Source organism: Balaenoptera ricei, chromosome 2 (genome assembly GCF_028023285.1).
Source record: "Balaenoptera ricei isolate mBalRic1 chromosome 2, mBalRic1.hap2, whole genome shotgun sequence".
NCBI classification, from domain to species: Eukaryota; Metazoa; Chordata; class Mammalia; order Artiodactyla; family Balaenopteridae; genus Balaenoptera; species Balaenoptera ricei.
Window position 1 is genome coordinate 104167472 of NC_082640.1, and position 15397 is coordinate 104182868.

The 15397-nt window shown below is 43.5% G+C and overlaps 1 protein-coding gene across 2 annotated transcripts; it reads left to right on the forward strand.

The window, feature by feature from the left end:
* Positions 1-2699: 2699 nt before the first annotated feature.
* Positions 2700-11458, forward strand: CCDC32 (coiled-coil domain containing 32). 2 transcript variants are annotated; one of them, XM_059913621.1, is made up of 4 exons: positions 2700-2788; positions 4611-4866; positions 7563-7719; positions 10794-11458. In XM_059913621.1, the coding sequence occupies exons 2-4, from the start codon at positions 4623-4625 to the stop codon at positions 10930-10932; spliced, it is 540 nt and encodes a 179-aa protein (XP_059769604.1). In that variant the 5' UTR covers positions 2700-2788; positions 4611-4622; the 3' UTR covers positions 10933-11458. The 2 variants fall into 2 exon arrangements, with proteins under 2 accessions (XP_059769604.1, XP_059769605.1); XM_059913622.1 differs by having other exon boundaries at positions 2702-2788; positions 4616-4866.
* The last annotated feature ends 3939 nt before the right edge of the window (positions 11459-15397 follow it).

Here is a 15397-nt window from a genome sequence, read left to right on the forward strand (position 1 = left end):
ACGCAAAGTAGATTTTTGTCATACCCTTTGGACATCCAGCATCTTCTCAACACTCTTCTTTGTGTGGGGAATTTCCCACATTAAGTACTGCCTCCAAGAGGTGGAATCCAGAAACTGGCCTTCCCAGCCTCCCTTGCAACTTGGGCATCCATCACCTGGGCTCCTTTGATCAGGCAGAACCTTTGGTTCAGAGGCATATAGCAGAGGAAGCAGGCACAGCGTGGAATACATGTCTGACAAGATAGCATTGGAGGTATCTGATTTGGGGGACTAATAGTGGGGGAAGTTCTTGTGTCCAGTGCCCAGCTGCAGTGTCTATGTTCAATGGCACTGGGGTGCTCCCTGAGAAGTCCCTCAGTGAGGTTTAGACACTGAGGTTTACTCAGTGGGTATAGACCCCAAGTCTGACTCTTTGGTCCATCTTGAGATTCTGTGAACTATTTAATATCCTTTAATCCTGTGGTGTACAACAGAATAGCCATTAGGCACCTGTGGCTATTTAAATTTAAATTAATTAAAATGAAAAAAAATTTTAATTCAGTTCTTCAGTTACAGAAGCTGCATCTCAGGTGCTCAATAATCACATGAAGCTAGTGGATACCTTATGGGACAGCTCAAATATAGAACATTTCTATCATCACAGAAATTTTATTGTACAGAGCAGCTTTAATTAATTCCTTTTACTGCTTAAACTGGCTAGAATGAGCTCTATTGTTTGAACTAAGAACTCCATCTAACTTACTATGATAAGGATTTAAGTCTTTAATTTAAGAGCAATGGGAAACTGTCAAAGAGTTTCTGGGGTGTGTGTGTGTGTTTGTGTGTGTGTGTGACATGATCTAATCTCCATTTCAAAAAGATTACCCTGGTTGCAACTTGGAGAAGGGACTGAAGAGTGAATCACAAGGTCTAGCTCCAATTTAGTGTGGTCTTTGACCATGAGGGTTCTAATTTAAACATTCAGACACCAAACAAATTTTGAACATTTGCCAAGCATCACTTGGCTCTAGAGATACAGAGGTAAGAAAGACATGGTTCCTGTCCTCAGTGAAGGCCTAGGCTGGCTGAGGAAACAAATATAAAACATATTTCTACTAATCACATTGTGGTTAAAGCAGAGACTAAGATAGAGGGATGCTGACTGCCCTCATGTGGCTTCCCAGTGTGAACAGTCCTTGGAGAGGGGGAGATCACCAGGGCTTATGGTTTCAGCTTTGCAAGTCCAGGATCTGGTTTGGATTTATTCAGTGCACACACTAATTAAACTCAAAGGACACAGATGAATCGCTAAGGGTGACCATTTGTTAATTTACAACTGTAACTTTAAGTTAAAAGGTGTATTCAATTTTATACCAGCCACTGTTTGTGCCTCCTGTTAAAGGCATCCTCATCCTGGTATCAAGATATGTAAGGGGCCAAATATGAAATCAAGAAGTTTTTTTGGTGAGCAGGAAATTAGAGAAAACTTCATAAGTTAGTTGAAAGGCCATGGAGCAGCTCAATGACGCACCCATAAATCTATGACAGTGATCCTTTCTATGAATCAGATGCTACCAGATTCGTGCCACCAGGTCAGGTGGCAGTTGGAGGACTCTGGATCCGCCCATCCTCATATATTCCCTGTGAATAAGCACTGCCAAAATCTTGCCTATTATTTGCTCCTTTGTTTTCTAAACTTCTTGCTTTCCACTTCCTTCTGTTTGCATATTCTAAGAATGGTTATAAATGTAACAGAGTACCTTGTAGTTCCCTTTCACATGGTGGTAGTTATTACCACCATAGCCACATTGATTGGCTTTGGACACATCTAGAGATTATACCCTCAGCCAAGCTACTTCTACAGATGGTTGGCTGATGTCTTTCCTCACATGTGTCTTTTGGGAGAGAGTAACCTGCCCTGGAAATTGGGGATCAGGTTGGGAGGGTTGCATCTCAGCGAACAGATAACCCCTGAAGGATATCAAAAGTCATCTCCTTTAAAAAAAAAAAAAAAAAGCCTTTCTGACACACATTTCCCATGACCACTCTCTCCTTTATGTACTCTGGCCACACTTCCGTCATATCCTCTATAACTCTTTGCTGTTATTTGTAAACTTGTCTGTCTCCATGGCGCTTCCTCCTAAGCTTTAAGGCTGGGACCCATACCAAGTCTTACCTGTCTTGAATTCCCGCTTAACACAATGCCTCGAACACAGCATGAGCTTGATGTCTATTGACTAAATGAATGTGGGAAAGCTTCATAACTTGGTGAACGGGACCTGGATCTCCTGTGAGAGTAAGGAAAGTAATCGCTTCCATCCCCCATTCGAGGAGCAAAAGTCCTCTAATTTGCGTATCGAAGGGCTGAAATTTTCGGGGACAAACACCAGCCCAGAGAACTGCCGAGGAGATTAACTTGCTCAGGGAACCAAGAAAAGTCCAGGCCTTGGAAACTGGGCTTCCCTATCTGAGCAGGAAACACGTGGAAAGCGCCGTCCGCGCGGCTGTAACTTACTGATTGATATAAGCGGAATCAACCTGGCCCTTGGGAAGACTGAGGCCCGGGGCTTTTTCTCCACCGTTTCCAGGCAACAATAGTCCCGCCCATCGTTTCCTAGCACTCTGCTTCTCGCTTCCTTACCCAGCTGAGCTCCACTCGACCAATTGACGCACAGAACATCGCCAGGTTGGGCGGTGGTTGGAGGACTCCAGGGATCCGTCACCTGGAGACTCCGCCTCCCTATTTCTCCCCGGCTGCCAGCGACTGAACTGAGCTGAGCGTTTGCGGACTGCTGGGCAGGCGGTTGCGGTAGGTGGAGATGCGCGGGGGTGCCCAGCGTTTTGTATCCCCTGCTCCGGCCACATTCCGAGATACCACAGAGGTGCCTCGGGGCCTGAGTCGTCCCGCCTAGCCAAGTCCTTGAGGCCGGAGTGACTGAGGCCCGGGATCTGGACACCAGGGTTTTCCGCGCTGGTCTGGACTTCCTGCGGGGGACCGGGGGACCAGGGGACCAGGGCTCTGATGCTAGCAAAGTTTTGGTGTGGGTGGGTTCAAACGACTTTGGGATAGGAGTGGAGCCTCACTGTGACAGTTCATACAGGGACTCCGTCACATGTCTGGCCCTTTTACTTCCGGGCCATTGCGCTGGCTGGGCTCTCACTCCTGGAATTATTCAGACCTTTTCCCAGGCAGCCTTCCTAATCTCAAAGGTCCCTCCTGTAAGAAGGTGTCAATTCATCCTATTAGACTAGATAGTTACGAAAGCCCCCAGGCTTTGTGGGTAGCCCTTCCCACTTAGCTCTGCTCAGGCTACTTTCAGTATAGAGTCCCAAACAGGCAGAGTGATTTTGGGTAAAAACATGGCTTTTGGAGCGGCACAGGTCTGGTTTCCAATCAGGGATTCACTCTGTATCAGTAATGTGCCTTTGACAAGTTACCCTTATGATCCTCAGTTTTTTCATCTGTAAAATGATGACAATGTCTATCTTTCCATTTTTCTATTAAAATAAGAACATGAGCCGTGTAGCCCAGCGTCTCCATGTAATGAGCACATGAGTCTTGCATATGACAGTACTCTCTGACAGTTTTCACCAAGCAGCATTTTTATTATCCTGGTGTACTGTATATGGAACTGTGCAGGGCCTTTAGTCTGTGTCCTATTGAAAACAGAATTTAATTGGCTGAGGACAGAGTGGTTGCATTTTGGAGATCTTTGGAGAAAAGTGCAGAATGGTTGTCCTCACTGGAAATGTCCTAGAAATTCCTGTGTGTGTGTGTGCGTATGTGTGTTAAAACATCCATAACATAAATTTTACCATTTTAACCATTTTTAGATGTACTGTTAAGTGGCATTCACATTATTGTACAACCATCACGACCATCCATTTCTAGAACTTCCCAAACCGAAACTCTGTACCCATTAAACAGTAACTCCCATTACCATCCCCGCCTCCAACCACCATTCTATTTTCTGTCTCTATGAGTTTGACTGCATAGACCTCATATAAGTGGAATCATTCAATATTTGTCCTTTTGTGTCTGGCTTATAGAAATTCCATTTTAAGGGACTTCCCTGGTGGCGCAGAGGTTAAGAATCTGCCTGCCAATGCAGGGGACACAGGTTCGAGCCCTGGTCCGGGAAGATCCCACATGCTGCAGAGCAACTAAGCCTGTGCGCCACAACTACTGAGCCTGCGCTCCAGAGCCCATGAGCCACAACTACTGAGTCCACGTGTCACAACTACTGAAGCCCACGTGCCCAGAGCCCATGCTCCACAACAAGAGAAGCCACCGCAATGAGAAGCCCGCGCACTGCAACAAAGCGTAGCCCCCGCTTGCCACAACTAGAGAAACCCCATGTGCAGCAACGAAGACCCAACACAGCCAAAAAATTAATTAATTAATTAATTAATTTAAAAAAGAAATTCCATTTTAAAAGACAAACTTCATTATGAAAACAACCTGAGTGCAGAGCCAGAAGAGGAACCTAATTACCCTTTTGTCATCTTTTTCTCTATAACATAGGAATGTCATAGAAGACATTTTAAATTTTGTTAAGAGAAACTTCATAAAAGGCTATTACCTTCCTTCCTAAGTCAGTCCTTATTCACTTGAGCTTCTGTTTTTTCAGCTCAGATTCCAAATGAAAATGTTTGAGAACACTGACTCTACAACTACAAGATCTGGCCCGGATCTTTGGGCCGAAATCTGTTCCTGTCTGCCACATCCTGACCAAGAGGATAGTGCCAGCAATGCTTTCTCAGACTCCTTTATGGATTCTTACCCTGCAGGCACAGGCCAGAGGGAAGCCCCAGACTTTGCTGTGCAGCCAGCTGTAAAGCCTTGGGCTCCCCTGCAGGATTCAGAAGTGTATTTAGCATCTCTAGGTAAGTTAGATGGCTTTTCTTTTTTTTTTAATCAGAAGCTGGTGGTTTTTAAGGAAGCATGCTGAAGTTCTGTTACATCAAACCTGGTTTTCTATTCTCAGTTTGTTTTTTTGTTTGTTTTTTTGTCCTTACCCCATGTATCTGTCAGATGTAATTCTAGGGGGTGTTTCAGGTTGGTTGTTGGGAAGGAGCCCCCTTTTCCTTGTACATCCCTTAACAATCTTTGTCATCTCCTGCCTCTGACTGTTTCATCTAAATTCTGCTTTATTTATTGGCATTCTGTAGGACACTCTTGTACACTCTTGGTGGCCCATGTATTCAGATAACCCCAAAGTGTCATACCTTATGCATCCTGAAAGAAGAAGGTCATGGTCCCAGAGCTACATGTGGATTTATGATGCTACAGTTTGAGAAATTGTTATATTTAATAGATTGATGGTTGGGATGGGAGTATATTGACATAAAATTCATGCTGCCTCTTGTTAGCCATTTTAGTTTTTAAATATTTCCTGAACACATCTTCACTGCCCTGTCCTGTGGCCTTAAGTATTTAGAGAGACTCCTAACAAAGGAAAGAGATTCAGATTGTCCCGTGCTAGGGGAAAGACAAATATCAGTCTTCAGCAGTGATCGCCAATCTTCAGAATTGTGTTAACCTTTATTATTAGACATCCATGAGATGCATCAATGTGTCACAAAACCAAACCTGAGAATAATTATTTGAGGAAGGAAAGGCAATTCAGGAAGAAGAAGCATTTGAGGAAGGACAGAAAGAAGAGTCAGAATAGAGTTTACATGATTGCTAAGAAGTTTCTTGGAAAAATAGAAGGAATTTGATTAATGATGTACTGGAGGAAAAAAATATGAGAAAAACACAGGTGGAATGATAGCTAATGAGAAAGATGAGGGTGTAATATGAAATTTGTTGGGAAGCCACCAGAGATAGTATAGTAATACTTGCAGCAATGGCCGAGGAGGTTACCAGTTCTGTTGTAGTAGTCAGAATATCTGTTTAATGATGATAAGGAGAAGAAGCCACAGTCTGAGGAAGCTGAAGAACCAGATCCTTCGGCTTGTTGGTGCTCTGTGCCCAGGGCATATAAGAAACTTTCATGGATTCAGTGATGTTTTTGATTGGTGAAGACTGGTTCAGAAAGTTAAAACTCCACAGATCTTTTCTAAAATCAGTTAAGATGATGATTAAAATGTCCTCCCCTGAAGAAAATAAGAGGGATTCCTGATGCCTATGGCAGAGTCTGGAAGATAATGGCAAGCGGGTTTGGAGGATGCAAGGCACCTATTTCTGCCTGATCACATCTGATCAGGGACTCAGCACCCTCAGAAAGGGGAAGACCTTTTCCAGCCCAAAAGACTACCTCCCACCTTGACAATCAAGGCCTGACAACATAAAGATTGTTTTTATTGCCAAATAAACTTATATCAGAGAATCCACTAAGAGCAACAATTAAAAACTTTTAACCAGTTCAACCTGAGATATACATAATCCTTTACCCATCCTCCAGGAGAAAAAAAACCCTCAAATATTTAACATTTATCAACTGTAGGTTTTTTTTTTACATGGGTGAGCTTTTGGTGGTAACTTGTAGCAACAAAAGGTGTTTGTTTTGATCAGTGGGTTCCAGCTGATGCGGCTTGTTTAGAAATGAAAGCAAGATTGCAAATCATAAAGTTTCTATTGGTGGGCTTGATGTCCACCCCTCCCCTCCAAAAAGTCATCATTTACCTATTTATTATAGTTGGAGGCAAGACTAAATTAAGGCAGAAGGCAAATGGTGATACCCTTACTTGTATTCTTTTAAAGGGGCTATCTGTTCATCAATTATACTTAAAATGCAAAGAAGAGTAACTAAACATGTATCACCAGGAAGCCATAATGGACCACCCTCACAGGGATTACAAGATGTTTGTTTTTGTTAGGCTCCAACATCCAGGCCACAAGCAGAACAACCTTCAAAAAAAATGTTGGGAGATTCCTTTTCTTTAATCAAGAACTTAATCACACATAGAGATCTTACAGGTCTCTTATTATTGAGTTCTCATCAAGTCAATTTTTGTGTCTAATGAACCATCGAATCTCTCTTCATTTTATCTAATTCTTTCTCATGAGGTTTGGAAACCACTTTATGACACTGTAACAAAAAAACCATTTACTCCTCCCAGAGACTATTTTCAGGAGTTGAAAAAAGAAAATAGTATACACATGTCAAGCCAGGGAAAACAAGCATTTCTTAGAGAGATACCTGCTGGGCTTCTGTGATTTCAAAGAAACCATGCCATCAATTTGTTTATGAGAACCTATAAACCCCTTTTCTGGGGTTAAACAATTAAACAGTTATTTGATACAATGCAGAGAGAAGGCATTGGGATGGAAAAAGAAAAATGTACGTTTGTCCTCCTTAAAAAAATGAGCTCTTTTTCAGGGAGTGTGCTTGTACTCATCAGTGAGAGAATTTTTAAGTTGATATTTTGCATTTTGTTTTGTCTTGTTTTGTTTGGCCTCACTGTGTGGCATGCGGAATCCTGGTTCCCCGACCAGGGGTTGAACCTGTGCCCCCTGCAGTGGAAGCGCAGAGTCTCAACCACTGGACCTCCAGGGAAGTCTGGCATTTTGCATTTTAGATTAGTTTTGTTTCATACTCACTTTCCTTGTTAAGTTCAACTTCCCCTCTCTTCAGAGAAGAAACTGAGAAGAATCAAAGGTTTACATCAGGAAGTGACTTCCAAGGACATGCTTCGAACCCTGGCCCAAGCAAAGAAGGAATGCTGGGATCGGTTCCTCCAGGAGAAGTTAGCATCGGAATTCTTTGTGGATGGACTTGATTCTGATGAGAGGTAATTGATTCTCAGTCCAGCTCCAGGTGACGGTCTGTTTCACTGAAAGCATTTCTCTTCCTCTAAAGAAGTCAGGGAGAGCGACATCTGAGTCCAGATATAAGTTGATATCAACATCAGCTTTTCTGAGCTAAAATCGTCCTTTTTAAGGTTGCTTTATTTGCTTAGTCCAGTGGCAGATTTTTGGGAATGAGTATTTTTGCTAAAAAGCAAATTCCCCACCTACATCTTTTTTTTTTTTTTTTTTGGCTGCGTTGGGTCTTCGTTGCTGCGTGCGGGCTTTCTCTCGTTGTGGCGAGCAGGGGCTACTCTTCGTTGCCGTGCGCGGACTTCTCATTGCGGTGGCTTCTCTTGTTGCGGAGCACAGGCTCTAGGTGCGCAGGCTTCAGTAGTAGTGGCACGTGGGCTCAGTAGTTGTGGCTCGCATGCTCTAGAGCGCAGGCTCAGTAGTTGTGGCTCATGGGCTTAGTAGCTCCGCGGCATGTGGGATCTTCCCGGACCAGGGCTCGAACCCGTGTCCCCTGCGTTGGCAGGTGGATTCTTAACCACTGTGCCACCAGGGAAGCCCCCCCACCTACAACTTGATCACAGCTTGAACAGAGTTGAGAATAAACTATTGTCTTCATTTTAAGTACACACTGTGCTTGAGAAAATAGTAATCAATCAACAACTGGAACCAAGTCTTCTTACCTATGAATCTCCACTGCCTTACAGAGTTTCTGTCATATTTCTGTCAAATTTGAGTAGACATTCAAATTTGTGTAGACCAGATGAATGAATTTCTTAAGCATCTACTATGAAGGCACTGTGCTTGATGTCATAGGCATGGAGGGGAGGTGTAAGGACGTTTTAGAGCCTTTTTTTGGTCCTCAGAACTAGGTGGGGAGAGCTGACAAATATATATGTAGACATACCTAACAAAACGAGGCAGCATAAGAAAAGAGCCAGATGAGCGGAAGTGACTCATCTGCTTTAGGAGTTGAAAGACCATTGAGCTTCCTCTGGGGTCTGGTTTTGTACCAAAGGAGAACAGTATCTGCAGATGGGCTGGATGCAGAAAGGAGGAGAGGGCATTCTGCCACAAAGAGCAGGATGGTGCTTGATACTGGGGGCAGGAGCTCTGCCACTTAACTGGTTGTATGTTTCTGGGTGAGTAACCTGTGTGTGCCTCAGCTTCCTGCTCTGTAAAGCAGGAGTAGTACCTCTTACCTTATAAGGTTGTTATGAGCATTAAATGAGTTACTATGTATAAAGCACTTAGAACAGTGCCTGGCACAGGGTCAGTACTGTGTGTTAGCTATTCTTAATATTATTCTTCCTAACAGAATCTTAAAATTCAGTAAGAAATTATTCAAAATGAAAATCAGTGAGGGAAATAAAAACCTGAATTTTAACACAGGGTCTTAGGGGAATATGACTTAACCTAAGTTTATATCATAGCGTTAACACTGATTTTGAGAGTCGCATGGTATCAGATGAAGATACTGCTGCTGAAATCATGGACAGTATGTGAATAGAACTTCATGATTACATTTTATTTTTTAATTTGCAAAGTATTTTCACTTACATTATCTCAAATATTGCATCAGCGTGCCCCCAGATCCTTCAGAAATCAGTGTGGCATCTAAGGTCAAGTCAACTTCCCTCTGAGGGTTCAGAAAATAATATACATTTTACTCTTTTCTTTTCCCAATTGAGCCTTAAACTGCCCCAAACACAAAAGATGAAGATGCACAGATTTCTGAGCCACTAATAATTTGGTATTCTCTCCTCTTGAATATTTCCTTCCTCTCCAGTTGTGAGAAGAAAAGACAACTTTCTCCTGCATAATTCTCAAATAGGAATAATTCTTCTCAGAAATCAGATCAGCACCAAGCCTCAAGTTCATGTTTCTGTGTATTTATTAATACCTAAAATAATGTGGTTTTCCCTTCCTTATAGAAATAATTGAAACAATTTTATGAAAAGTATGGTAGATGAAGATTAAATGCCCACATAACACCTTAGTCCCCTGAGCTATGGGCACCTGTTGAGCTGTGGGCACCTGTTGCCCTGAGCCTGCATCTGTGGGAATGCTTCTTTCTATCAGTGTTCAGAACAAGCGCCAGGAAACAGTAGATATGCATTTGGTTTCAAACTTCAAAGTTTATGTTTTAAACACAGGCCATTTTGTAGTGGAATTGTGTGGTTCTTCATGTATGTGAAGGCCAGATGTGTGACCCTCCTCATGGCGTGCTTTTGGCAAGGGAGCAATGGGCTGGGAAATCCTACTGTCCACAACGTGATTCCCTCATTTTAGGTGTCTAAAATCTGCTGGTTATGGCCTTATTTCTTGGCTTATGATTTTTTGCTATTGAAGAGCACAGAATGAGGTTTATATTATTCCTAGTCATTTGCAGTTTACCGTGAATGTCTAATAGCTTTAGGGTGGAGGATCCTGGGTACTCAAGGAAGGTGGGAGGGGGACACTTCCCCCTCCCCACAGATCCAAACAAAAAAGAGCCCCCTGGCGTAGTGGCCATTCCTTTGAGGGAGACATTGCTACTCAGATGTTTCCATCTTGGCATCTTGCTGTAGAAAGAACTAAACAAACAGAAACACAAAAGATCGTGCTTAGTACAACTAAGTGCTATAAGTATAATTGAGCCTCAGACTACCTCAGGTATAAGAGATTTCAAGATGCTCAGGTTTCTGCCTCACTAATAATTTGGTATTTATTTGAATGTTTCCTCCCCTTGACAATTTCTCTTCTCTCCCGTTTTGAGGAAAAAAAGATGGAACTGAGGCATAAGCTCTTCAGCTGTTCTCATCAAGCCTTCAGAGACTCTGCATTTGAAGGGGGCCTGGTGCTGCTTGTCGCCCAAGTGCCCGCTAGGGGGTAAATTATGCCGCGGAGCTGCCAGGATGCACAGCTGTCAGAGGAGTATCTGTGCTCCCCGTGTTAGCAGTGAAAAACAATTATAGGAAGAAATTGGTGGTGGGCGGGAAGGCAGTCTTTGAGTAACTGAGATAATCATTAAGTAATTAATCAGTGAGGTCTGATGCAGCCACCCTTTTCTCCTGCTCTTTCGTAGCACCTTGGAACATTTCAAGAGGTGGCTCCAGCCAGATAAAGTAGCCATCAGTACGGAGGAGGTCCAGTATCTGATTCCTCCAGAGTCGCAGGTTGAGAAGCCAGCGCCCGGGGACGAGCCAGCAGCAGTGGAACAATAAATTACGCACACACACGCCCAGCAGCTGTCTTGGGTCCGGAGGGAACAGCAGAGAGCTCGGCAGCGGCAGCAGCAAGGAAAAATCTAGGGAGGGAAAAAGCCCAGCCTTCCACTCCACCAAGCAAGCAGCTGCGGGCCCCTGAGGACTTGCTGAGGGCTGGCACGTGTGACTGTCTTGGGTAAAGTGACTGACCCAGTGTGTGCTGGATCAAAATACCGCCTTCCTCTCTGTCTCACAGCTTGTCTGAGCTCTGTTGCTGCAGGTGAGAAGTCTGCTAAGAACCTAGTGAAGGACCAAGTGTGAAAGTATTTGGAGAAACTGATACCCTTGTGTGTAATGTACAAGTTAAGTGAGCCGTATTTTGTCTCGCCTCTTCTGGATGTTCCCGCCTGTGTTCCAAGCGTTCCCTTGGTAAATTGTCAGGGATGTGTGGCACCGAAGAGAGTGAAGTCTGCTTCCTTGAATCCAAGACCCATCTGAGGCTTCTCTAACAAGTCCATAATAAATATAGGGACTTTAGGAAAAAGAGGCTGGGCTTTTCCTTCGTCTGATTTGTTTCTTGTGGGGAAAATGAACGAAAGAAGTGTGAAAATATAGGTGTTTCTGTGTATACATGTATATTTTTTATTTCATGCATGGTTTCTCCCCTGACTTCCTCTGGCACTTAAAAAGAGCCAGGTTCCAAATTAGACTTGTGTTTATGGTATTGGTATTTGAAACCACTCCTGAATAATTCCACACCTGTTCCTTGTGGCAGCTTTCCTGGCTAAGCCTATGCTTCCTACCTTGTTTATGGTGTTCTTGTTCAGTTGGTATTGTCCACATAAAACTTTTCTCATCAGACTAGCTGTGTGTGGTGCTATTAACCTGATTCCTCCCAGAGAGGTACTCCCAGGCAGTGAGGAGGTAAAGACAAATGCATGTCAATGCAGGAGAGCTGGTAACCTTTGCCAGATTCCTGTTTTTAACATGTGCCCTCTGACAAGCCAAACCTCGGTGCCCTGAGGGTAGGATTCTGAGGTCATGGCTCCAGTGGAGCGTCTTTCTGGGTAATAGGTTCCAAATCCCTAATGATGAGCAGGTGGCCATAAAAACCTTCAGAGAACATTTGCTCATTTCTAAATCAAGTAGATTGAGAAATTTTGCCTTGTCCAAAAGGATGGGAACCAACCAGGTGATTCTATATACTTGCTTAATTATATGAATATTTTTGTCGTAATTTCCAGATGGGCTTTCCTTTTTGTTTTGCCATTGACTACTGGTGTTAGCTTTATTCTTACTGCTTTTTATTAGTATGATGCCTTTGACAGAGAGAGTGACCCTCTGTTCCCCAGACACTTTGAGCAAGCCAGACACTGACAGTCATCCAGCCTGGACTAAGCTTGCAAGGGATTCTGCCTGGGGTTCAGGTGCCAAACCTCACTCTTCCTACAGAGCTATCTGATGGCTTTCAGATGGATGGATAGGTTTAGAAAGGAAAAAAAACCAAAAGACAAAAACAAAAAAAAAACACCTAACATTTTCCTTCTCCCTGCATGATAAACAAAATTATTCTTCCTCAGTAACAACAATTTAAGAAAAAAAGCAGTAAGGTCTGAAAATACTCTCCCAAAGAGCAGCTGATCATGGATGGTTAGAGAATGTTTCTGTACCAGAAAACAGCGTTTCTGTCATTCAGGCAGGATTCCAACTTTGCCTTTTCCCTACCTCCCATTTTTGACCTAAGAAACAGAAATCTTAATACGAAAAGGTGGGGAGTGATTCAGAGGAACTGAAAAGGAATTGTAGGATTGAAAGATGTTTAGCCGAGAGTGAAAACCTGGGGTGGGGCGGCGGGGGAAGGCCCCAGATCTCTATTGCCTTCTCACTTCACTCCTCTACAGAGACAGGCTTCCACAGAAGGGAGTCTAATGGGTTGTAACTATGGTTTCTTAATTGGTTTAGAGGTGACAACTTAAGTGATGGCTCTAAAAAAAGGTGAAACTCTATTTACCAAAAACAAATTTGATATTAGTTCCCAAAGCTAACTTTTTAACATAAATTTAACTTAGGCGATTGATGTAGTACTAAATTTGAAACCAAGAGTCTTGGGTGCTATCTTTATCCGTGCTGTGGCTTACTGTGGGATCATAAATAAATCAAAAGACCTCTTTGTATTCCAGTTCCCGTTCAGAAATTGGACTAACCATGGGAAAAACTGTATTGGCCAAAAATGCTGATCTGTTTCCTTTGATCCTGGAAACTCCCAAGGAACTCCAGTTAAGACTTCCTCAAATCAGTAAAATTTATGAGTTGAGAGAGCCTTTCTTATCACCCCTAACTTTCTTCCTTCCTCATGTCCTTGATGAAACAGACAGAAAGCTAGAGCACATGGAGCAATATTTACTGCTAAACCTTAGAGCCAGAGAAGGGCAATTCCCAACAGGGCAAAACAGTAACAACTAGGTATATCCAGAGAAGGCTGGTTGGAGCCAGGGAGATAAGGTAAGTGACTGCCGCTGTTCTCTCCTGGCACAGGGCTTGGCAAGATCAGTGCTGGAATGGCACAGGCTTGCATCCAATACCTGCTCCAGAAATAGACTCTGGATGTAGGCACAGCAAGTAAACAAACGTCCTACCAGCTGTTGCCGAGGTGTGTCCCTCTCAGGCAGGCCTGCCCACCAGGACTATTGCTGGAAAAGGGAAGATGCCCTGGAGGCACTCCCTGGCCCTGCCATGGAATGAGCCCCCCAATGCTGGGAACAGCTCCAGCCACATAAAACAGCTGATATTTTCCTGAAAATTCCAAACTATCCCAACCAGCTTTGGCCCTACCTCAGTTATAAGATTCAAGACAGGACACTGTCATCGCAATCTTAGGCTTGTGAGAGGGCTGTCTACTTGAACCCAGTGGGCTATTTAAGGCACAGATTCATTCATCTAACCAATGTTTGTTGAGCCCCTGCCATGCTTCAGGCACTGTGCATGGTGGTGAATAAAACAAAACCGTATCTTCCCACGTGGGTTGATGGAGGGGGAGATACGGCCTAGTTAACTGGTGCTGTAGTCTCTGATTCTGTAGAGCCCTAGCATAGGCACACAGTGCTTTGAGAGCATATGGGAAGGAGATATGAGAGCCCTAGGCCAGTTGGGTGGGAGGTAGGAGAGAGACCGAGTTAGCGAAGCTGAGTCCAGAAAAATGAGTAGCAGTTGGAGAGAATAGAGGGATAAGAGCATGGGGGCAGAGAAAAGTCTCAGAAGAGGAAAATAGCAAGTACAAAGGCCTGAAGGCAAAATAAGGTTTGGATACTGGAAAATGGTTCAGTGTAGCTGGAGCATAAAGGACAAAGGAGGAAGCATCAGAAGGTGAGGTGAGAAATTAATAAACAAGGCCAGGTGTGAAGGGCTTTATAAGCCATGTTAAGGAGCTTGGAATTTATTTGGGGAGCGACAGGAAGCTAAAGGGTCATTTTAAGAGGGGCAGTGACAGGACCAGAATTGCATCTAGAAAGATGGTTATGGCTGCCATGGGTTTGACATGTTTAAATTGATGAGGGGAGCACAAATTCACCCTTGGCAATGATCTGTCTACATGAAATAATGCAATCAGATGGCTCGTGGTTTTCCTTTGTTTTTATTTTCTGGCTTGATTTCTTTGAAGTTATTTTTTCACTATTACAGAACAAATAGAATCATGTACGGCAGATTGTATTTTCCAAAGATGGCCATATCAATATATCACATCCCACACTTTCAACTTACAGTGTGGTGTGGACACTCTTCCACTGAGATGTTGGGTCACTATTCCCTCGCCTGGAACCTGGGTAGACCTACGTAACTGCCTTGCTAATAGAGTACAGCATGAATAATACGACTTCAGAGGCTAGGTCATAAAAACATTCCACCTGGGATCTCTCTCTTTCTCAATATGTTCCTTGGTAGTTCTGAGCCAACATGTAAGAAGTCTGGCTACCTCGAAGCCTCATTACTAGAGAGGCCCCACCGAGAGCTAGAGGGGCTCCCGCAGTTTAGTCCCCAGCTGTTTGAGTCTTTCCCACCCCAGACATCAGACATATAAGTGATTCAAATGATTTCAGGCCCCAGCCTTCAAACCACCCCAGCTGACACCAGGTGGAACAGAGACAAGCTGTCCCTGCAAGCCCTGTAGATTCATAAACAGAAAAAATGTCATGGTTTAAGCCACTATGTTTTGGGTTGGTGTGTCACTCAGCAATAGATAACTGGTACACCATAACCTAGGTTTCAGTTTTTATGTAGCTAGTTTGAAGTATTTTATTTGCGGTCCCTTATAGTTTCTGATGGTTACAGAATATTTAATACTTATGCTGGTTGCAGTACGGAGAGGAGCAAAATTGGGTGCAGGCACCAGCTGTGAGGTGGTTGCAATTGCCTAAGAAAGAGGTGACAGTGACTTGAGGACTTGTATTTCTACTGAGGATGAACAACGCTGCAAGAAAACGTCACT

Bases quoted from the DNA above. Each gene is read 5' to 3' on its own strand.
- CCDC32 (XM_059913621.1), top strand. From the start codon at position 4,623: ATGAAAATGTTTGAGAACACTGACTCTACAACTACAAGATCTGGCCCG. The intron at 4,867-7,562 runs GTAAGTTAGATG...CCCTCTCTTCAG, and splicing joins AGTGTATTTAGCATCTCTAG to AGAAGAAACTGAGAAGAATC. The intron at 7,720-10,793 runs GTAATTGATTCT...GCTCTTTCGTAG, and splicing joins GGACTTGATTCTGATGAGAG to CACCTTGGAACATTTCAAGA.